This window comes from Priapulus caudatus, unplaced genomic scaffold (genome assembly GCF_000485595.1).
Source record: "Priapulus caudatus unplaced genomic scaffold, Priapulus_caudatus-5.0.1 Scaffold180, whole genome shotgun sequence".
NCBI lineage: Eukaryota > Metazoa > Priapulida > Priapulimorpha > Priapulimorphida > Priapulidae > Priapulus > Priapulus caudatus.
In genome coordinates, this window is record NW_014577241.1 from 103,696 (window position 1) to 126,523 (window position 22,828).

The 22,828-nt window shown below is 45.4% G+C and overlaps 2 protein-coding genes across 2 annotated transcripts in view; one reads left to right on the top strand and one right to left on the bottom strand.

Annotated features, from left to right (window-relative positions):
* The first annotated feature begins 652 nt into the window (after nt 1–652).
* LOC106806797 (protein DD3-3-like) overlaps nt 653–22,828 on the top strand; it is a 26,678-nt gene continuing 4,502 nt past the window's right edge. Inside the window, exons 1-14 of the mRNA XM_014808878.1 lie at nt 653–877; nt 2,542–2,595; nt 3,279–3,365; nt 3,557–3,652; nt 4,407–4,545; nt 5,074–5,190; nt 5,370–5,531; nt 6,043–6,245; nt 6,645–6,756; nt 7,272–7,435; nt 9,351–9,586; nt 10,257–10,383; nt 10,653–10,742; nt 11,049–11,237. Coding sequence (XP_014664364.1) covers nt 798–877; nt 2,542–2,595; nt 3,279–3,365; nt 3,557–3,652; nt 4,407–4,545; nt 5,074–5,190; nt 5,370–5,531; nt 6,043–6,245; nt 6,645–6,756; nt 7,272–7,435; nt 9,351–9,586; nt 10,257–10,383; nt 10,653–10,742; nt 11,049–11,237 — 1,856 coding nt within the window. The 5' untranslated portion in view covers nt 653–797. The remainder of the gene's footprint in view (nt 878–2,541; nt 2,596–3,278; nt 3,366–3,556; nt 3,653–4,406; nt 4,546–5,073; nt 5,191–5,369; nt 5,532–6,042; nt 6,246–6,644; nt 6,757–7,271; nt 7,436–9,350; nt 9,587–10,256; nt 10,384–10,652; nt 10,743–11,048; nt 11,238–22,828) is intronic.
* LOC106806819 lies at nt 12,581–14,836 on the bottom strand. The gene is made up of 6 exons (XM_014808936.1): nt 14,760–14,836; nt 14,329–14,578; nt 13,940–14,121; nt 13,606–13,760; nt 13,245–13,441; nt 12,581–13,046 (listed from the first exon to the last, which is right to left on the bottom strand). Exons 2-6 carry the CDS (start codon nt 14,537–14,539, stop codon nt 12,976–12,978), a joined length of 816 nt encoding a protein of 271 aa, XP_014664422.1. The 5' UTR covers nt 14,540–14,578; nt 14,760–14,836; the 3' UTR covers nt 12,581–12,975.

The following is a 22,828-nucleotide window of genomic DNA, read 5'->3' on the forward strand; positions in this document are numbered from 1 at the left end:
ATATAGTGACCATATGTGTCGGCATGGGAACGGCGCTCGCGTCGCTTGTCGCCGTTGCCAACCAAGATAACCCACGCCCTCCCTCGTTCTTCTCTCTCTCGCGCGCTCTCTCTCTCTTTCTCTCTCTCTCTCTCTCTCTCTCTTCTCTCTCTCTCTCCTCTCTCATCTCGCTCTCTTGCGCTCCTTGTAAGTCTCGCCCTTCTATTCTATCTATCTATTCGCTATCTTTCTCTGTCTCAACCTCTCCCCTTCTCTCTCCTTCTCTTCCTATCAGGTCGTCCGTTCGTGTGTCTGCCTTTCTATAGGGAGGGGGGGGGCTATCTGTGTCCGGTTGATGTCTGCCTGCTTGCCCCTCTCTGTTTCTCTTGCTTGTGGTCTCTTTCTCTCTCTCTCTCTCTCTCTCTCTCTCTCTCTCTCTGCTCTCTCCTCTCCCCTTCTCTCTCTTCTCTCTCTCTCTCTCTCTCCTTCCTCTCCCTCTCTCCCCCTTTCTCCCTTTCGGTCTCTTGCTCTTTCTTTCTTTCTTTCTCTCTCTTATTGATTTACCCTAATAAATTAATTATCGATATTGTTCCTTCGTCGGTATGTCCCGAAATTAATTCGCTTGTACTGTTTTTAAACAATATTCCCACGAGATGGCGCTGTAGTCGTATTGTTGATAACACGTACGGGCGTGTACACCTGGGTGCACCTGATTATAATATGTGACTCATACAGCTCAACGACATCACTAACGTTGACCTGAAATAGCCATACATAGTTCCGTGTTCATGTAGATTTGATGTGTAACTCGTGTGAGAATGAGGAGGCTTTTTACAGACGCTATCTTTCACTGCATTGTAGCTGTTGTTGCTGCTGATGTCTATTTTCACAACCCTAGGTATGTCATTGCATGCAAATTGCGAACAAAGTCTAGAGACTAGACTCTCGACTAGTAGTATGTACTACTACTAGTAGTACTACAAAGTACAAATTACAGTACAGGATCGGGTTGCGGTGACAATTTCCTATATTGTATTCATACATCTAATCTATTATTAGATTAATATGTTACGCTGGCTGCAGGCCAAGTCTCTCTGATACAATATTTTGCTGTAGGCCTACACTACTAGGGCGCAAATCCACTTTAGGCACCTTAGGTATTACGAAGTGATGCACAGATTTCTGTGTATCATCAACTGATGCACAGACTTTCCGTATATCATTAAGGAATGATGCAAAAACCCTAACCCTAACCCTAAGTCATAAAGTATAATCTTAGGTATCACGAAGTGTGTTAAGGTTAGGGTTAGGGTTACTGGACAGGGTTTGGGTTACTGGTTAGGGTTAGGGTTAGGGTTTTTGCATCATTCCTTGATATAGAGAAAGTCTGTGCATCAGTTGATGATACACAGAATCTGCTGCATCACTTCGTTGATTACCTACGGTGCCTAAAGTGGATTTGCACCCACTACTAGTACTAGGCTACATGGGCCAAAAAGACGTCACGTAGTTTCATTTACGCATAAATTGCTGATGTATGCGAGAGTGTGCCGTAGGCGTAGTGTTGTTGTTATTGTTGTTGTTGTGCAGAGTGAGTAGGCCTACTCCGCCATCTCATTTGATTCTCTAGCCAACGGTTCGGGATATCAATACTGATAAATCCCATTAATACCCAGCGGGCTTACTTTTACTTTACTTTAAAGGGATAGTAGACTCTAGGATTTTTACTGCATACAACGTGCTACTACTGTATAACAAATCGTCTATACCACACGTATTTGTTACCAGATACCTAATTTAATTGTTATAATTAATTACACATCAACGCTACCGAAATTTGAACGGCGTCATGAAACCCGCGACCGTGCTGGCCACCTGAAAAAGTTGCCGTATTTGCATTTATTTTGCACGTTACAGACGAGGGCTAATCACAAAGGTGCATCTATATTCATACCTAAATTGCTATTTACCGAACGATGTTCATTTAGGACAAATTTATCCATAATATAACTGAACACTATTTGTCGTTTATAAGATATTACATCCTTTTGCCTTTAAATTAATAAATAGAAAACACCCTCGGTCTGTACCTTGGCTGAAAAGTGGTTTTGCGCCAACTTATCAGATCATTGTGCTTTGAGGGCGCCACCGTTGTTGTAATCAAACTGTAGTCGTTACGTTTTAAAACATTTTTTATAATATTTCTAATGGTGATTGAACCATGAAAACTTTTTATGCTAGCGTAATTTTAACCTAATTAACTGAAAATAACCCTAGAACCTAGAGTAAACGATTCCTTTAAGATTATTTTACGACGCAATTATATACACTGTACATATATACAATATACATCATCATAATCCTAAGCTAACCCCAATCCTAACCTTATCCTGTACAAGCCGTGTTGCTGAAGTAGGTTTGATCGACCACGCCTTGGTCCTTGTTGGTGAAATACATCGATCCAGACACTACGTTATTTATGGTACACGTTTAGTATTGTGATGATTTGCAGTATCACGATTGTCCTGATGTTGTAATGTTATCTTGTGGTTTTTTTCACAGAGGTAGTAACAATAGACTGGATGAGGCATCCAGAAATAGAGCTAATGCAAATCGGTAAGAGCAATCCGAATAATATTAATAATAATAATAATATAAGGGATGAATGAAGGTTTATAATTTGGTTAATATATCAGTATAAGGTTGGCACAAAAATTTGATATACTGGAAAGCTAACGTTAAATTTTACGTCGACGTGATATTGCTTATTATTGTTCGTCACATCATTCTCGGACACTGTCTCCTGTTTCATGCGCTGCTAGAACTCCTTGATGAAATCCATGTAAGTGACAAAATCAAAACCATGTGTGGAAATTATTAAATTGACTACGTCACGAATTTTCTACATGGTAAAATTTGTAAAAAAAAATTGCGATTTTTTTACATTAAAAGTAAGAACTAACGTTACTAAATATATCCTCACACTCTCACTGATAAAAATGTTTTTACGTTGGTTAAATTTGCCAAAAATCTAGACGAATTTGGTTATTTCTGTTGTCTGGTTGTCTAACACTATTCCCCAGTACTGTTCAGATACTGGCGTCTCTCGGTTTTTTCACGCGCAAATTAGGGCATATAAAGAAGGTATATAAGCATGAAAAGTAAACAGAAACACTAATTGTATTTTCATACATTTTATTTGTACAAATAACACACAAATATACTACTTGCTGGTGCTACAAATTCGTGACGTAATCACTTTAAGTATTAATTTGACTCGCACTGCTCTCATTTCTCAGGCTGTATGATTCTCAGAACAACGACCGAGGTGGCTACAATGTAGGCAGCGTGTATTACTATGCCGGATCTAAACTACATCTTGAATGGTACGTAGACTCATGAGCATTCTTCAGTCAGTGTTATAGTAGATTGTAGCACATGTTATCACAGCTAGGTAAGAAACGTGGACATATAATACAAGCGCATTGTTAGGTTTTGTTGATAGCAATGTACCGTATGCTCACGTTTATATAAAATTATGGTAAAATCATTGATATTGAACTCTCTTTATTTTTAGGACCAATCAGCATTCTTGCAGTGATCCACATAACAACTGCGAGTTAGTGATACAGTACATGTGCCATGACTTCCTTAGAGACGGAACTACTACAAAGTATGTACCAATTTTGACTGGCTGTGAACTTGCTTGACTATCTGCACGCTGTGTCTAATGTTGCTAGCTACAGTTAGGTTAGCTCTATACTTAACAGTTAGGTTAGCTCTATACTTAACTGTTGCTAATGCTGATTGTCACATTTTGTTTCATACTTGAATGAATAACCAAGTCAAGAGTTTGAGTTCGCTTTGATATCGATTAATATGTGTTCCGCTGTTACTGTGTCATCATCGTTGTGCATTGCGAAAGTCTATTTCAGGAATTCTATTTGAGCTTATCCTGCTGTCTCACCCCTTGTGACGTGTTATAACATCCGACAGTCATCGTACATCCTGCCTCTGATCCTGGATTCCATACCTACAGCCCTGCATGTAGTTTATCGCGCATCCAGGAAATACGTGTGGTAGCCGCTAGGCTGGTGAAGTAGTAGTTTCCTGGTTCAGGTTAACTTTTGAGGTTAGGTTATGTCAGGGGTGAAGAATGACAAATTATTTCATCATTTTATTTGTCATTATTAGCCCCTGATAATGTTGAGGCGTTGAGTGGATGAGCAAGCTATTTTACACCTAGCTCTGCCCCATGTATCACCTTCGCTACGGCTACAATAGCTACCAGTAGTGGCAGCAAAAGGGATATACTGATAGAGCTAAATTACACTTAGACACACGGCAGGGTTGCGATGACATATACTGTCGTAAGCGTTCGTCCGTCCAACAGGTCGGGGCTCATGAATGATGTTCTCTTGTTTTAGTACGATCCCGGAGAATCCGACGCAGTGCAGTGACTATGATTGTAATCGCGACTTTCGCTACGGCATGCACGAGAGCTACGACCAGTTCCTCACCTGCAAGATGCGCAAACGCAACCGCCGCCTCTACACTGCTGACCAGGTACTGGTCGTCCGCGGTGCGAGCTCTACGGTTACTCGTCCGTACAACCCGCACGTGCGAGGAATCATCCGTGTTATAGTCCGTGTGTGTGCGTGCGTGCGTGCGTGTGTGTGCGTGCGTGCGTGCGTGCGTGTGCGTGTGTGTGCACAATCCACTATGTACATGCCAGGAATCTGTGTGTTTTACTGTACAGCCATAAATGTAAATACCTGTGTGTACCTGTGTGTAGTGTATGCTAAGCCGTCCACACCTAGAAGCGAGCTTGTGTCTGTGGCGTGTTTACTTTGGAAATTTCACGGCTGTGGTAACCACGAGCAGTTACTGATGAAACACAGTTGTTGGCATGTTTTGATCAGCGATATTTATATTCCCAGGGGTGACTAATGACAGGATTCGATCATCGTTCACCCCTGATAATCCTTACTCCCATGTTAAACTGTACGTTATAATTATCACAATACGAGTTTTGTTTTTTGCCCACCCCCAAAATACACAACTTCTACTAAACTGCATGACTGTGTGTTGCAGAAATTAAAAAAGAATAGCGCTCAAGCAACCAGACAGAATCCAGGGGGCACCAGGAGAGGTTACGAGTGCGCCGAAGAGAGGGACTACTACCCATACTGGCACCCTACCTGGTGGAGAGTATGCAAACATATGTATTTCGATTCACAGAAATTTGAAACGACGTTAATATCGGGTTTTAATCGGCGACAGAATTCTAATGACGCTATACGTAATGTACATGCAACGTTTCTCAAAGCGAACAATTCAGTGCGTTTGACGCCGCATCTCACGTCTGACATATTGTTTGCTTCGCGTAGGACATAGTGGTGATGACGAACAACGCCAGCAGGTGTCCGTACTACCAGGCGGAGAGCGAGAACGTGAAACCTCGCTGGGCATGCGCCATCCCCCTCGACGTGCTCCAGATCGAGATGCACGGAAAGCACGGGATCATTCCCAACAATCAGGAAGGCTGCGAGGTCAGTGTCCCGCGACGCGGTCTTCTCTCGCTTCCATCGATACGTCGAGTGACCGGTTGTTAGTCGTCGTGTGATCAGTTGCTGTAGCAAGTCTACATTTTCACACAGCAAGTGGTTCGTTAGTTGCATAATGAGTTTTTACACCCAATTAGCATTGTTGAAATGCGCTTGCTTGTTGTGGAAGTAATTGGTATGCTAAGTTTGTAACAGTTTTCTCCTGCACTGAATTAATGATATATGAGATAAACACTAATCGGTCTACACATAAAAAAAAAACTTGCATGTCAGAGTATCGTGGACATTTTTTCATCGCTCTTACTGACCCTTTAATGTTTTTGTCTATTTTACTGAAGTTGTTTTTTGACTAGTTGAAGCACGTATACTAATAACACTAATAACACTAATAACTTGCTGACAGCCGAGACTGTCTTAGTACTTAAGAGGTTACTCTTATTCGCGGCAGAGACGTTGCTTGTCGTTCTGATATCTACTGTCGTTTTTCTCTCTCCAGAATTTCCGCTGGCCGGCTAACGACCCTAACGGCACGGTGGGAGTGTGGACGGAGTTTGCGTCGCACGGCCTGCCGCCGCCGGACTGCCGAGAGACAGAACACACGCGCGACAATCACCTTGGCAACGGAGCGACGGGTTACCCGAACAGCTACGAGTGGACGGTGCCGGAGATGCTGCACGAACACTGCAGCTTCCGTATCAGGTCTGTCGCCACGGTTACCGCGCGGAGAACCAGGCTGTAGCCATAGAGCTAGCTGTCTGATAGAGCTAGCCTATTGTAGAACTATAGTTATCTGAGAGAGCAAGCATATTGTAGAGATAGCCCATAGAGCTAACTATGCTGTTAAACGAAAAGAGTTAGCTAGCGTATATAGAGCTAGCCAATGGAAAGCTAGCCTACAGATCTAGGTTAGCTGGCATAGAGTGCTAGTCAATAGATCTAGGTTAGGCAGCACTGCTGATCTGGATGTCGGTTGAGTGTTTGACAACCTCGTGTGCGGCGTGTGCACTGTGTAGTGACATCGCTAACTACTGCATTAGTGAGGCTCTCAGTGTTGTACATGCTACACCTGTATGATAACGATCGCGTGTTCGCATGCAGGTATAACATCTCGACGGGCGACTACGACTCGTGGAACACGAATGCGAGCATGAACACGCTAACGAAGAAGGCTCGCGTTAACGGCAATCAGTTCAGGACGACCACCTGTCAGGTACGCACGGCTCGTTAACCTGTGTGTTCGGATGCTTGATGTTACCTGTCAGGTACGCACGGCTCGTTAGCCTGTGTTCTGATGCTCGGTGTTACCTGTGCATGACGGAGGTAGGCTGTAGATCTGCTGCTGGAGCCTGGCAGTGTTCGAGCTGAATCGTGGTTTCTCTCGGCGATTGCGTTGTTTCGTGGCGATTTCTCCCCGTTTGTCGAGTCGGTACTTGCGTTTTATGGCAAGTTCGCCGTGCGTATCCAGTTGGTTTTTGTTTTGTTTCATGGTGGATAACATTTTCTCTTTACGTGTCCAGTCACTAGTTGTGTTTCATGATATGTTCTCTGTGTGTTTCATGGTGGATAACATTTTCTCTCCATGTCCAGTCAGTATTGGCGTGTCCATCATATATTCTCCATGTACGCGTGAGTGTGTGTGAGTGTGTGCAGTCGATGGACATGCAGTTGGTAGTTGCATTTCTTGATTAATTATTATATTTTCTATGTTCATGTGTGTATCTACAGTCGGTGGACGTTCACTCGCGCTTCGGCTTTGAGAACTGTAGCGAGGCGGCGGATCGTGGCTACCTCATGAAGAACAATCCCGTCGTCGAGATATTCCCCGGATACAACCTCGACCTTCGCCTCGCCATAAACACCGCGCAGTTCGGACGAACCTTCCAAGACAGGTGAGCATCCAAGACAGGTGAGCATGCTTGACGAGGCAAGCCGACGCGCCTGACGCTTTAGCGGGGGCGGGCGGAGGTTCAGAAAGTCACATGTGGGGGGTCAGAGGTTGGAAAATCATGTGGGGGATGGGTGGGACTCTCTCTCTCCCTTTCTCTCCCTCTTTCTCCCTCTCTCTCCCTCTCTCCCTCCCCCCTCTCTCTCTTCCTCCCCCCTCTCTCTCTTCCTCCTCGTCTCTCTAAATCTGTCGCAACAGATTGACTTTTGTGCTTGCCTCTCGATTGTCTGACGTAGACTGTGCATTTGGGGGGTTTTTGTAATGGTCTTTTTTGCCTTTTATCTGTTTTTTTGGCTTTTCTTGTGTCAATATAGCAATATGGCTTCGTTTCCCCCTATACACGATCCGACCAAGCAGCAATTATGTTGTTTTTGGGAGGCTAAACGACACGTTGGTTTAGCTGGCTTGCATCTTGACATGGCTTCAATTTCAATTTATCACATTCCCCCCACACCTCCCCCCATCATTTCCTGCTTTTGCCTCCTCATCCTTCTCCTCCACCTTCGCCTACTTTGCGCTAATCTGTACGAGACATTGGATGGCAAGGTCGGTGATTACGTGGATGAAGCCATTATCAGGTTTCGGTTTACTGTTTGAGATTATATGCGTGGATTAGATGATTCACTCGCGGTGTGTAGTGGCTTCCTATAGCCCGTGATGAGGATACAATCAAGAGCTAATTATAGCTCATGAATATAATTATTAGCTCTTGATACAATGGATTAGAGATTCATCTGAAAGAATAATTGTTGCGGCTGCCGCTCCAGCCTCTTCTAGCGAAGCACAGATTCTCTTCGGCTCTTCGCTGGTCAGGAGTAGAAGTAGAAGCACGGACCTTCGCCCGTCGGTGGCTGTTGCTTCTTCTTACGGGTCACATGCGAGGGGAGGAGGGGGGTCTTCCTGTTAAAGCCGTAAGCGGCTAACAAGTAACCGGAGAGGAAGGAGAGGAAAGGAATGGAAGCCATGATGGCGAGACGGCGCTGCCAGGAGCCCCGCTTCCCGGGCGTTGTTGCTATAGCTTTGTTGCCATGGCGATATCGTGACTGCCTTACCTTGCAGATAGTATCCACTCCCTGCCATCTGCCACCGCCACTACACCCACCATGACAGCGACCGGCCATCTTTCCCAGGATTAGAGGAGCGCCACTTAAATCTCGTTCTGTCTGTCATCCCAGCACCCTTGAAAAAGGTCAGGATTTCCGGCAAGGGAAAGCGCATTTGTCGAGCGTCCGCTATTCGGGATTTTAGCTAATCTTCGGGGGATAATAGCGTCTGGCCAAGCACACAGAATGAGAGTGCAGCAGCAAGCACTGATCGCCAGCCAGGCGTCGGCTAGGTTAAGCGTGAGTAAGCTCACATGCTGACTAGCCCTTCGCGTTATGGAGAAGGATTAAGGGGAGGAGGGGTGGAGGATGGAGTGGAGGAGAGGTGGATGAGGGATGGGGAGGAGGGATGGAGGAAGGAGTGGATGAGGAATGGGGAGGAGGGATGGAGGATGGAGACATGCTCACTACCAGTAAAAATACCTACCCTGCATCTCCATGCTCACTACCAGTAAGTATACCTACCCTGCATCCCCATGCTCACTACCAGTAAGTATACCTACCCTGCATCTCCATGCTCACTACCAGTAAATATACCTACCCTGCATCCCCATGCTCACTACCAGTAAATATACCTACATGTGCATCCCTACCAGCTACCCTGCATGAACATCGGGCCACGATTAGGTGCCAAAAAATCTCGCAGCTGAGTGAACCGTGGCTGGGTGAAACGACGTCCAATGCACCCTGCATCAGGATGCTCCCCAGCGCTGCCGCAATTCTAACGACCTTCCTTTCTCCTTCCCCGCGTCGTAGGTGGACCGGCTCGAACACGAACCCGGACAACAACGACGGGCAGGGTCGCGCCGGCTCCGACCGCTCCAACGTAGTGCTGCAGGAGACGCGGGCCTACGTCGAGGGAAGCGGCGCCCCCTACAAGGGATTCCCCGAGTACGGACACTGGGGGCGCAGCTACCCGCGTCGCCTCGGCAACGTGACTCTGCTGGGGCTCACGAGGGAGGACCTGACGACGCTCGCAATACTAGACACACGTGAGACACGCAGCGCCCTCTATTTGTGATCTCCAGCCGTGTTTTCCTTGAGAGTGTCATCTCTCTGTTGCATGCTCTATCCTCATTACATCTGAGAATGCCTTCTATTTGGGGTCTTTATCTCTCCATTTCACCTGCGAGCCCCCTCTGATTGTATGGCTTTTTATGATAGAGCAACCTCTACTTGTTACAACTATCCAATCTCGCCTAATCTCTACAGTACTAGTATGGGTAATAATATCTTTAATTACACCTGTGTACGCTACAAATATGCTCTGGGAGAATTCAACATGAACCGTTTCTTGACGTACTGTACGACCATGTATGAGCACGCGTAAAACCCAGAGATGCCAACCACTACGATTTATCCGTATTTTATACGAATTTCTATTCCTTTTGCACCACTATGACCAGTTTGTATCAAACTACGAATTTCACTGTGATCCAAAATTTTTTTTGTTAATTATTGTCATTTTTGACCCTCAGAATGCAGGAAATTGCATCTCAAAATCAAAATTTTTTCCGGGGGGCATGCCGGACCCCCCTAGCAAACTCGGGTCACTACGTGACCCTCTAACTACTAATTTGATGGCCAGAAACTACAGATTGCTTCAAAAATGTGTTGGCATTTCTGAAAACCCCATAATTCTCCTCCTTGTTGTCTCCACAGATCAGTACGGTGGCGAAATGTCTGAGCTAGACGACGCGGGCACGTACTTTGACCTTGGACCGCGCAAGGTCACCGAGACGGGAGTCTTTCATTACATGAGCACACGCAACAATAACTTCTCAAACAGGTGAGAGCGCATCGTGTGACCGGTGCCGTCGTAATAGTGTTAGCTGTTTCACATCGTATCGATCTTCGTTCGTGTTTGAACGATAGCACAGTGAATAGCATTTTACGTTCAAACTCTGTGCTAAAAAGAAACGACAGAGTATGAGCCTAGACAGAAATGATATCTGTTGAGATCTCCGTCGACAGTCGGACGATGGCTTCGTGTGTCAGCCAGAATCTGATGGTTTCGGCTGGAAGGTGCTAACTCGAGTCGCGCGTCTGTTTCGCTAGGAGTCAGAAAGGGAAGCTCGTCGTCAGGGACCAGCAGATGAGCAGTAACAAGATCGGCTGGAATGGAGGCAACTTCACGATTCCTGGCAGGTAGGCAACGCGAATCGTCTCGTGAGAGACACACCCACTCACGTTTGACATACAGGGAGCCATATGAATTACGTTCAAAGTATTTTCAACCTAGACTGTCGCCTAGTGGCACCTAGTTGCTAACTGCATGTTCGTGCTAGCATGAAACAGACGTTCACGTGTTAGTTCGACAACGAATAGTTTCTCTGTGTAGGCTAGAGTCTGACACTAGCACTAGCTGAGTCCAATGCCTCGTGTTGGCCTGGGACAGCATTGCATTCATTTTATTTTTTGTATTTATTTTATGTATTTATTCATTCATGGCAGTGGTACGGGTGTCTACATTGACCGCGGCACGCTGGACACGCTACAGGAGTTTTCGCTGGAGCAGTGGAGCATCGCGGCGGCGGAGGCGAGGCTGGCGGCGCTCGATGCTGGCTTCCCGGAGGGTGACGGCTTCGGCAGCGACGTGATGCTGCTGCTGCCACAGAACAAGGTCACGCCGGGAGAAAACAGGTAAGGATCCGGTAGCCAATCAACGGGACAATCACAATAATAACAACCTCGTAGTAATAGTAGACGAATGGTCCCGTAGCTATTACAGGACAATCGCTGTAAAGGTCAGGGGCCGGTTTCACGAAGCGTGATTAACTTTAATTATGATTAAATCACTAATCATACTTAACCTCCTGGGGCCGGTTTCATGAAGCGTACTTAAGTATTTAATCATGATTAAATCACTAATCATGATTAACATCTCGTACTTAAGTTGAAGTGACTGTTTCATGAAGCGTAATTAAAGTTAATCATGATTAAGTTAATCACAATATTTAATTCTACTCAGGAGCATGATTAAATCCACTAATCATGATTAGTTGCTATGCTAAAAAACAACATGGAACCCCAACCCCAACGCCCCGTTTTCGCGGAGTTCGTTTTCAGAGCCCTGTCTAAGTTATCTGTCTAAGTGGACAATAAGGGGGCGGCATATTCGCTGTGGGGGCGCGGCTTCGTCGAGGCTGCAATCACTGTCTGGCACTGTCTGAACAACCTGATTTCACGCAATGATGCACGCTCTTCAGAGAGATGGACGAGAGCTTGTTGAGAACTACATTACAAGGAGAGCATGTAACCTGCCTGAGCCCCTCTCCATGTACCCGACTCGTGGGCGTAGCTCTACAGACAAACCCGAGAGAAAAGACAGTGGTGCCGGCGGACTAACCGGGACCATAATTTCGCATGAAACCCGCCGGCATGAGCCGGGACTTGGCGATACAAACATCCAGAGCCACCACGTCACTAAACTCGAGGAAGAAGGTTCAGAAGGTGCTGATACCACTGCTAGTCATGCCAACGACAACCTCGCCGCACCTGCAAAATCAGACAGCAGCCATGGGTTTGGAGCTGGCAGTACGTCAGTCTCAGACACAAATGAGCTGAGCCTTCCAGATATAGGCACACTTGGTACTGAGCCACCCCTGCCACCCACCACCTGCTGCATGAGTGGATGCCCAAACTGTGTGCGGGTCGAATATGCTGCAGAACTCGTCAAATTTTACAATGACGGTGGAGTGCACACGAGGGCAGCGGTTGACAACATGACCGACGCAAACCTGAAGGCATTTGTGAAGATGGAACTGGGCTTGTAGGAGCGTGATAGAAATGTTATTTATTATAGGTTAATTTTTATCGGCAGTGGTATTGCCATCTGCACTACTGATATTGTTAAATATAGTGATAATATATACAAAGTAATTTTTTTTTATTTCTGTACCATAAGGAATTGTGAAGGAAGCTTCCCAGGATAGCTTTCTTATTATAGGCGATAACAATACCAACAAACAAAATAAGTGCAACAGTTTTTTATAGTACCATATTTATTATTATCATAATAACATGTTCTGCTAATATGTTGTCAATCAAGATGTAATAAGAAATAATAATGACTTGAATATATAACGTAATTCTTCTTTAATTAAGTCACATTCATTATTGAAGGTGTTACGTGATTACATGAAGATATTAAAAAATAAAAATTGACCCTTGTCTCAGATCCAATCAAGGTCCACACACCGTGGATCATTTAAGCACAGACATTTGTAAAACTAAACCACTATCGTTCCTTAAGATGATTAGCCTAACACCAATACTACTTTGTGCCGGTTTTGGCAGACGTATTTGTAGTGAAAAATGGTAATCATGGTCGTGGCGGTGACGCTCAGTAGTAGAATATACTGCATTGACGGAACAGCTCTCAGACAGGACAGGGTCCGGATCCAAGACCATGCCGTACAAGGATGAGCATTGTATCAGCGGACGTATACGCTGTAACGATGGAAAAACGCAACCCATGACATTCCTGGTGTGGTTGCATTGATTATGAGGCGCCAATTCCATGCCGTACAAAGAGTAGCACTGTGTCGGCAGAAGTATATGCTGCAACCACAGAACGCATGAATAATTATAATCAGCAATATGGGATAAAAACAATGAAGAATCAGAGCAAAAGTATGTCAAACTTACTCGTTGCTAAACACGATTGCCCGTCGGGACAATACAGGAACATGGGTCTCTCGGACGGACGCATAATTCCCCAGTCACATGGGTCGTCGTCCTGTGGGCTCATCTTGTCCAATACTACTATCCATCCAGGGTCATTATTGCAGCCGTAGTAATTTTCATGAATGAAAAACCGTCTCTGCATGTTAGAAGCAGAGTCCCTGTAGAAAATAGCAACCCCACCCTTACAGCAATCCCTCGATAACCAAACGCGATATTTTGGCTCGTTGTCTTACCAAAATGGAAAAAGATGAAACGTTAGCATAGCAGCTGGAATGATCGAAATAGCCACATGGCGAATTATCCAATGTTCAAAAATACATACCCTGCTATACTGGTGATTGAAGTAGAGCCTGGTAGGTCCGAGAATGAAGAGTCGATCATGTTTCCTTCTGAAAACCAATCTACTCTGTCATAGCACCAGCCGTTGAAGTTTACGAACACCACCACTTCATCGTTCTTGAGGAAGACCAGTTTTACCTAAAGAAATATATATAATTATCACTATCTCTGTATATTATATATATATATATATCTCTATATATATCATATATATATATATAGATATATAGATATATATATATGAGAGATATAACACGAAAAATTCCATCGAAAAAAAAACATCCATAAAAATGCAGTGACTAAGTTGGACAACCCACCTCCTCTATATTTGTCCAGTCGTTTGCCATGTGTGACTTGTAGTTGATACGGTAGTGAGAAGTGGGAATCATTGCCTCTGATACATCTACGTGCAGTACGCTGTCCGACATCCACAGTGTATGCAGATTCATGGGAACGCCCGCAGTAGCCTTGAACACTAGTTCCCATTCAGGTCCAAAATCTGACAGCACAAAGAAGAATGGTAAAAATTAAGAATAGTATTAAGTCTGTCATCCTTATAATGTAACTCTGCATTAGAATACTACTTCGCCTCGCCCATATCGTAATATCAGGAGCGTATAATGACAAATACGCCATAATGACAAATACGCCAAATTTTGTCATTATACGCTCCTGGTAATATGTATGTGTATATCGATATACTAACCTATAGGTGGACGAAACAGGTGGTTTGCCCACGAATGATCACATGGCGTCTCTACTACAGTGACGTTGCACACGCAGGTTGGATGATCATGATGATCATGATGATCATCGTCATGATCATCATCGTCATGGCCATTACAATGTCCAGCGGTGAGGACGACGTGCGTAACCAACAGGCAACACACGATAGACCAGGTAACCGCAGATGACATTATCACCGCTAACCGCAGTACTGTATCAATCCACACGATCTACAAGAAATAAAACACAAAAACCGTGTCATATGTACCCTGTCCACTGTCACATATACACGTGCGTCATTCATACGGAGCATTTGATGTATGACATTAGTGAGAACAAACGACTATGTGTGAACTTACACGCACAATATCAATACTAACGCTTAGTATACGCGGTATGAACCATACTTACCTCACTGCCGGCCGCTGTGTGTCAAGCTCTCCCATCACGACGACGTATATACCGGCATGTTGCGTGACCGTGAGGCTATTGAAACCAGCGCTCCACCTCGTGATCACATTGAATCCCCACTTCTTGACGTAGCCTCGTACATCGCTGCCGTATATAGGCCGTAAATAAACGTACACCAAAGCCCTAGCTAGCGGGGAGAGAAGGTTGCACCCCCCCCCCCGCCACACACAAACACAGACCAATAGAGATACTATTACATAGTCAATAGCGAACTGCCACGGTCGCTCCCAATTGTTCAGGAAACAAACCACATGCGAATTTGCCAACCCAGGCAAAACTTTCTAGCTACGCTCATGTACATGTGAATGCTGTCACCAAAGCTGTTTCTCAATTATACCCTCCCGTTTACTGTAAGGTTCTTGTGATCTGATTGAATCACTACGTGTTGACGTATACGCGTAGCCTCTTTACCTCGTTATCGTTTATTCATTACACGCACGCACGCACGCACGCACGCACGCACGCATACACACACACACACATACACACACACATATATATATATAATTATATACGTATATATATATATATATATTCGGAAGCGTGCCGGCGGCGTGGCTGCCCGCGTGCGTATGTGCGGCGGCGTGTGTGTATGTGTGTTGCTATACAGGCTGATTCCAATGCATTATGCAACTTGGACTCGCCGCTTGGAGTCAACGCGCGTTCGAAGACAGGACTTGGAACGTCTCAATAAAAAAAAATAATGGTACATCAACACGAAATTACAAAGCTTAATGTTCTCTACTCTTTTTCGCTCTATGATCTCCTGTACTCCGCAATGTATCTGCACACACACAAGTTACAACGGATCCACCAACAGCCGAGCCCCCGTGCGCTAGCTCGCGCTGGTGCTGCCCCCCCTCCCGGCCCCGTGGCCACTCACAAGCCCCGAACCCTCGGCCGTCCGCACCGCAAACAAACAAACCATAATACTACCCAATGAAGTCTCTGTGCCAAGTGGCCTCTACCTCCCAAATTCAAAACCACACAAACCAAACAATACAAAATAAACAAATAAACATACTAACAAAAAGAAAAAAAAAACTCCAAGAAACCAATTACAAACACAAGACATATAACCAACATCAACTAAAAATACTCAACAACGCACCAAACGAAGGTGAAAATACATCACGATACTATTTACCCAAAAATCGTAACTAAATAGACGCGATAAAACACCAAACCAACCGCAGTTAAACATCCTCAAAACTCCAATATGAATTAATCAACTGCAATGCAGTAAAAAACACTAGTAAAAGAAAAATGCATAGAAAACTGAAGCAAACACACACACTTTACAGATTAATACGTAATGTTGGCGAATAAACACATATAATACAATATAATCGCCGACAGAAAACCCACCCAGCTCAGGATCCGCTAACCACGGATCACGCTCTGAGCCATGGGACACGACACTAAGGCGTTCGCAAACGCTTAGCGACAACAGCAGGGACGTTAAAGAGATGGCCACAACTAATATATGGAAATTAAGGAGATTTACGACTTCTAGCATTAAACTACTGAAAGAAAGGACCCCAAACCAGTATGGTCTGAACCCCACTATATGTACCTTAAAAACTTCCAAAAAAGTCTGCAGCTTATGAAATCTAAAGCCAGGGGAACTAATATCTGATTGGCAGAACAATTGGCAATTGGGTTCAATCATCAGGGGAGATTCCTAAACAGGCATTACACGGAACCAACATTAAGACGGGTACTGGCAGAGCCCCAACTTGCAAACGGAACTGCCATCGGGCAGATATCGGCGTACAGGCTGCCACTCATTGATCGAAGTGACGAAATCGAACAAAACAGCATTGTAGTAATGAAAAAATGAAAAAGACCAAAAGTACTTCACTTCAAACCAATAATAACATAATATCATGCTTAACTCAATAAACGGGGGACATAGGGGACTGCAGGCATGCACGCTCACGGAGAGGAACATTCCTGGCCGAATATCATCCGGTACTTTCTTTCATTCCCCCGCAAGCCGCTCAGCCGGTCCGCCTTACGTGACGGGCTTTGGACCTTCTCTGCACCTGCCTTGTTTCCACCAGATATCACGAATCCTCGTTAAGAAAACCATTCAAGGACTCACCAAGTCGGCGTTATGACTGAAAAAGACACAAGATGGTAGACATACACAGGAATATGAATATTGTACGGCGACCGATCCTAGCGATTGAAGTTTATGTTTACCTTAAAAGCTGCATACATGTCCATGAGTCGTGGAAAGGTCGACATTGCCTAAAGGAAAACACCCCAGAGATTCTCCTGACCAACGGGGCAATAAAACGGGAGCTAAGTGTAACATCACATATCCATTCTGTACCAAAGCAGCCTTCCTACAACCAACTTCGGTAGGCACAGAAGCATACTTATGATATAAGCATTCTACTCCATATCTCTGTAGGACATGTCCCAATCGCGAACCCACACGATCGTGGGGGGGGGGAACGGTTCAAATATAACATCGTCATCGGGCATCACAACGCATTAAACTACTTCAGCCTTAGTCACCGGGAAACTAGAATAACCTGATCGGGAAATGTAAGAACTCATATATGAACCTAAAGACGTAAGCTGTTTATCAATAAACCAAGCAAAAGCACTTCCCATTCTGTAAGAAAAAGGGGAATATCAATGCCAAACAACGTCTAGCGCGAGTTAAGAACCTTGCAGCAATCTCTCACGGCTCTCCTACTGCGGTATTAATCCAAATAGCCTATTAGCAATTCTCCCGCGAGTTGAAATAATCATCATTCAGTTAAGAGAACGCTAAATATAAACAACTTGCCACCTGAGATGCTTATAGGCTACGGATAGAATGTTGGAACTCACCGTTCACGTTGCTGTATTCAAAACCAAGTGCGGTTGCTCCGTGTACTGGTTGTAGGAATTTCCTTTTTCGTGTTACGATGCGCAGAAGTTTCGGCACTACATGGGGTCTAACCGGGGCTCCTTATTCCGGCTCACTATTCAACGATGCAGTAATTCGCTCCTATAAGGCGCGCCATCCGGTCGGGCGCAAAGTAAAGGGCTCGGGTTTGAGTATACTCCCTCTCTGCATGAACTACATCTCTCATACACTCTCTCGCTATCTCCTCTCCCAGTCTCTCCTCTTCTTCTCAGCCGCTCCCCCCTCTCCGCTCTCCTCTCTCACCTCCTCCCCTCTCTCCCCCTCAGCCCCTCTTCTCTCTCCCCTCTTAATTCTGTTTTGTGGCACGCAAGCACAGCGCGCAGGCGTTCGGTGTACTTGTGTGTTGCCAGATGAGCATTTGACCGCATTTAAGTGATTAAGCGCAAATACAGTTAGAGAAACCATTAAACTTTGGTATTTCGTGGTTATTACCAACTTATTTTTTTATTGAGACGTCATCCTGTGTTCGAACTGATCTATCGATTTTAACGTGATCTGTCAGAAATACTGAACGAGAGATCAAAGATCTGAAAATGATGAACACGAGATCAATATGTAATTATGCGATTGATGCCAGAATTCCAGAGACGTAGATTTGACTATGCTTAAGTGTGTGTCACCTATACGTACGTGACAGTACACGATTAGTTTGCATAATATGTATAAACTATGTATTCTAAATTTAAATATGCTCGCAGTTCATGTTTCATGAGTATGCCTGTCCTAGCCAGTCTATAGTAAATATTCTATGTATCCATGTGCACATGAAGAAGTTTGTTTTATTATTGTATATGCACCCCGAGTCTTGTTTGATCGTCAATTCACAGTTTAGGCCTACCATTAATACAAGTAAACTAGACTGAGGCATCAAGAGATGATACTCCGGAGGTGAAACATGTTAACTGTGTAGGCCGTATAACAGCTGCTCGTTGCGATGCTGCTGTGAGCCCTGTGACAGTAGCTTAAGTTGTGTATTTTGAAAAAAACTGAAAAGTCATGTGATATAAGACATATAAGTAATTGTAGAAAAGAATGCATTCGTTTATGAATAGTTGATTTATAGTGGGCATTATATAATCCTTTGTCCGTGGTATAGCGTAATAGAGATACATAGAATAGATGTTGTTGAGTGATATTTGAGTAAATAAATGTAAATTATAATTGATATGCACACTTGAAAGTTATTACGAATGGCAGCAAAAGAGGAGTACACGAACGATGGTAGCTGCGGGCACCGTGGAATGCTACGCATGTAGTTGTAGTTTTAGTTTGTTCTAGTTGCCGTTGTAGTATTCAGCTGTAGTGTAAATGTGAATATTGATTGTTGCAGCGCAATCGAGCGAGCTGCCTGTGACTGACGGCCTAATGTCAGTTTGCCAAGAGTGACCCCTGCAAGTTATTACTCTAATTTTTACATGAAAAGTGTTTAATATAGTTAGGGAGAGCTGATTTAGTCTTGGTCGCACGCAGCCGAGTCTATGCAACTGTTTATGCGTTTCAGTTCTGAATTGCAATGGAGGCCGCGTCGTCAGTTTATGGAATTTTGGTCTCATTTACAGTTTGGAGTCTCGATGCGTCGCAGAGCGGTATGTTGAATACTCTTCTTTAGGGGGTTTTCGAGGAGGAGACTGCACTTTCTGGGTTTATCTTTTTCGAGAAGGGGTCAATGTCAAGGTCAAAATGACGATCAAGCAATAAGACACTGTAATGTAAGTATCGTCTTGTTCATAGATATTATATAAGGCTGCACTACGACTTGACATTAGAGACACCATGGATGAAAACACCCACACCATGGTCATGAGTTCACCAGCATCTGCGGCCTCATTCGAGAACAGAAACATTAAGTTGAATCAGCTCAACGATCCTGAGTCAAGAAACCGAAGGCATTCTCTCAGCGACTCATAGCCAATCAGCTATACAGCTGCCAGACTACACAGGACCTTCAAGCTGATCCCCTCTGATTTCAATGAAGCTCTCTCCGCAGAAAGTCACAGCTTTCATCCGCTCAGTCAGTTTCAGTCAGGCAGCGAACGTCAGCTGACTGTCGCAGTCTATGAGAGTGACAAACCTGCTCGGTGGCGGGCTTCAATGCTCAGACAAGACGCGACTAGTGGCGCTCTGCTCATAAGGCCCAAGACCTGGTGGTCGCTTTGTCCGATGATCGATTCACCACCTGCTCCGCCAGACACCGTTCTGATACGCCTGGTATCTCGAGAGGACTCTCAAAACTTTTCGACAGCCCACCTCTCTGTTGTCTCCAACTAATATTAGAACGCATGCCTAGTCAATGGAGACCCTCAGCGCTGACAAACTTGTAGCTTACCGGCATGATGCAACTCTCATGATTTCCAGTGGATCCCCCGCTGTATAAGAAACATAGATAAAGGCTCTGCGGACGTCTCATGACGAAGCGTTTGGTGGCTGACCAGCATATCACGGAAAGACTGAAAAAGCTCTACGGCAACCGTCTCATCATCGCCGTGTTGCTGCAGAGTTTCTACTTCAAAATGGTCCAAACATACACAAGAGCTGAGATACTGGAGAACGCCAGACAAAGAACCTAACCGGGAAGTATGGGTGGACTGTCTCACAAGCCGAACATGCTGGCGCTCTGTCCTGCTGGAGAGGGCGAATGTGACTTTCACTCCAGCAGCACTGTCTCATGCAATGCTGCCGTATTTCTTCGCAGCAGGTCACCACAATTATGCCCGCTGCATCATGAGCTGGTATGTGCGACAGATGGAGCACCTTCCCCAGCGTGCCCGGGAGAACCTACTGGCAGGCGCACATGTCTGTCGGCATTCTGATGGCGGGACCTCAGTGCCAGCAGATCAGTTTGGCGAACAGACATATATCAAGCGAGGGAAGGGTGCTGGAGGTATGAAGGGCATATCGACGAGCGCCGAGCAAGTGGCTGTGTGGGTCAACAGTTTCAGTGTGTGTGTGCCCACCTCGACATCGCCATGGAAGATAATTATGTACAGTGAAGCTGGGGATGAGGAGAAGCCACATGGTCGAGTGGATGGAGAGGAGAAGAACAAGCACAAGGAGGAAGGAGAGGGAAGAAGAAGACTGGATGAGGTCGATCGGAGGAAGATCGCAGCAGAGCTGGAGAAGTACACTCACCCCCTCAACGAGCAGCATCCAGGTCTCTATAATATCTGCAATGGCCAAGTGGCGCCCGACACAGTGAATGTTCAGGATGCACTGACTATCGGGAGTGAGCAAAGCAAGCAGTTCTCCGCTTCACTAAGCAGTGACTTCCACAAAACCATAAAGAAAATGGTCAGATCAATGGAGGCACTCAAGAAGGCAGTCACTGTCAAGGGGAAGGCCATCTACGACATCGAGACACTGTTTAGTCGGCTGTTGGTCTTGGGGCAGCAGCGGAGCGTGGATCTATCCAACATCTTCCAGTTTGAACTGAGTCCAGTCCCAACATCCCTGATTGATGAGTATGGATGTTTGAGGAAGGGCAACAAGGCCGTGCTCGTCAAGTGTCTCGGTGTTTCTGTCAAGACTCCACCTGCTCCAGACGTGGTGTTGGTTGACGCCGGTCAGCTGCTGTACCACGTTGTGTGGCCAGTCGCTGGGACCGCAGGAGATCTGGCTGCAAGCTTTGGTGCTCGACTGGCCCACTTCCCCCCTGGCTCAAAGAAAATAGTCCTGTTCGACAGGTATGATCAAGAAGCTCCTAGGGCAAAGGAGCATGAGCAGATGAGAAGAGGAAGAGCCAAGGAAGTGCGGCTGACTCCAAACACACCCCTTCCATGCCGACAAGCTATTCTTCACAATGCCACGAACAAGAGTCTGCTCAACAACATCCTATGCGGCTACTCCCTTCCACACAACATCCAGCTTGTCAACAAGCTGGACTGTGTCGTCACCCATGCTGAGGCAGACATCACTCTCTGCAGCTACATGCTGAAGGCGGCAGCAGAAGATGCCCAGACAATCCGCATCCTATAGCAGGGAACTGTTGTTGCTACTGGCAATAATTACAAGGCCTGATGAATGAGGGCTGCTGAGGGGTTTACGAACTAGTCACTAGCTGTCCAGTGGAAAAAGACAAGGCGTACCTGGGTAATAGCCTGCTGATCTCGGCTGCAAGACAGCAGCAACCACTGATTACACACATATACGGAGTATAGAGCATGGTCTGTAATATAGCTGTAGTCTGTGCAACAGAGCGTAGCTACGTATGAACTGCATGTGGGCAGGGGTCGAAATAAGCGATGGTCCGATGGTCCAGGGCCATCAAATAATCAGGAGGACCATCAGATTTTCAAAGTCAATGGTCCGACGGACTATATATTTATATAGAGTGATACTCTTATACTCTTTATACTTAAAGTGCGTGCGGTGTACTCATGTGTTGCAGAGGAGCATATGAACGGCATTTACAGCAAGTTATCGGCAACAATAAGCGAAAGAGAGTAAAGAAACATTAAGACTTTGGTAGTAAATACATTTCGTGTTTATTTACCATCATTTTACTATTGAAGCGTTCCAAGTGCCTGTGGGACAGACGGAGTTATAAAGGTCCTGCGGCTGTTTTTGTTTGGTGCGACTACTTGCGAAATCAGTCTAACCGCGTGTCACTAATACTGTATATATATATATATATATATATATACGTGCAAGCGTGCAGGCGGCGTGGCTGCCCGCGTGCGTATGTGCAGGCAGGCGTGTGTGTATGTGTGTCTGCTATAGCAGGCCTGATTCCAATTGCATTATCAACTTGACTCGCCGCTTGAGTTCAAACGCGCGGTTCCGAACACAGGCACTTGGAACGTCTCAATAAAAAAAATAATGGTAAATAAACACGAAATGTACCAAAGTCTTAATGTTTCTCTACTCTATTTCGCCTATGATCACCTGTAAATGCCGGTCAAATGCTCATCTGCAACACACAAGTACACCGCACGCCCGCCCGCGCTGTGCTGCGTGCACAAACAACATGAATAAGAGAGTGTGTGCCTTCTCTCTTCTCTCTCCCCTCTTTCAGCCCCCTCTCTTTCCCCTCTCTCCTCTCCCCCCCCCTCTCTCTCCCTCTCCTCTCTCTCCTCTCTCTCCT

Bases quoted from the DNA above. Each gene is read 5' to 3' on its own strand.
- LOC106806819 (XM_014808936.1), bottom strand. From the start codon at position 14,539: ATGTCATCTGCGGTTACCTGGTCTATCGTGTGTTGCCTGTTGGTTACG. The intron at 13,442-13,605 runs GTATGTATTTTT...TATTTTCTACAG, and splicing joins TCAATCACCAGTATAGCAGG to GGACTCTGCTTCTAACATGC. The intron at 13,047-13,244 runs GTAAGTTTGACA...CCATCGTTACAG, and splicing joins GCAATCGTGTTTAGCAACGA to CGTATACGTCCGCTGATACA.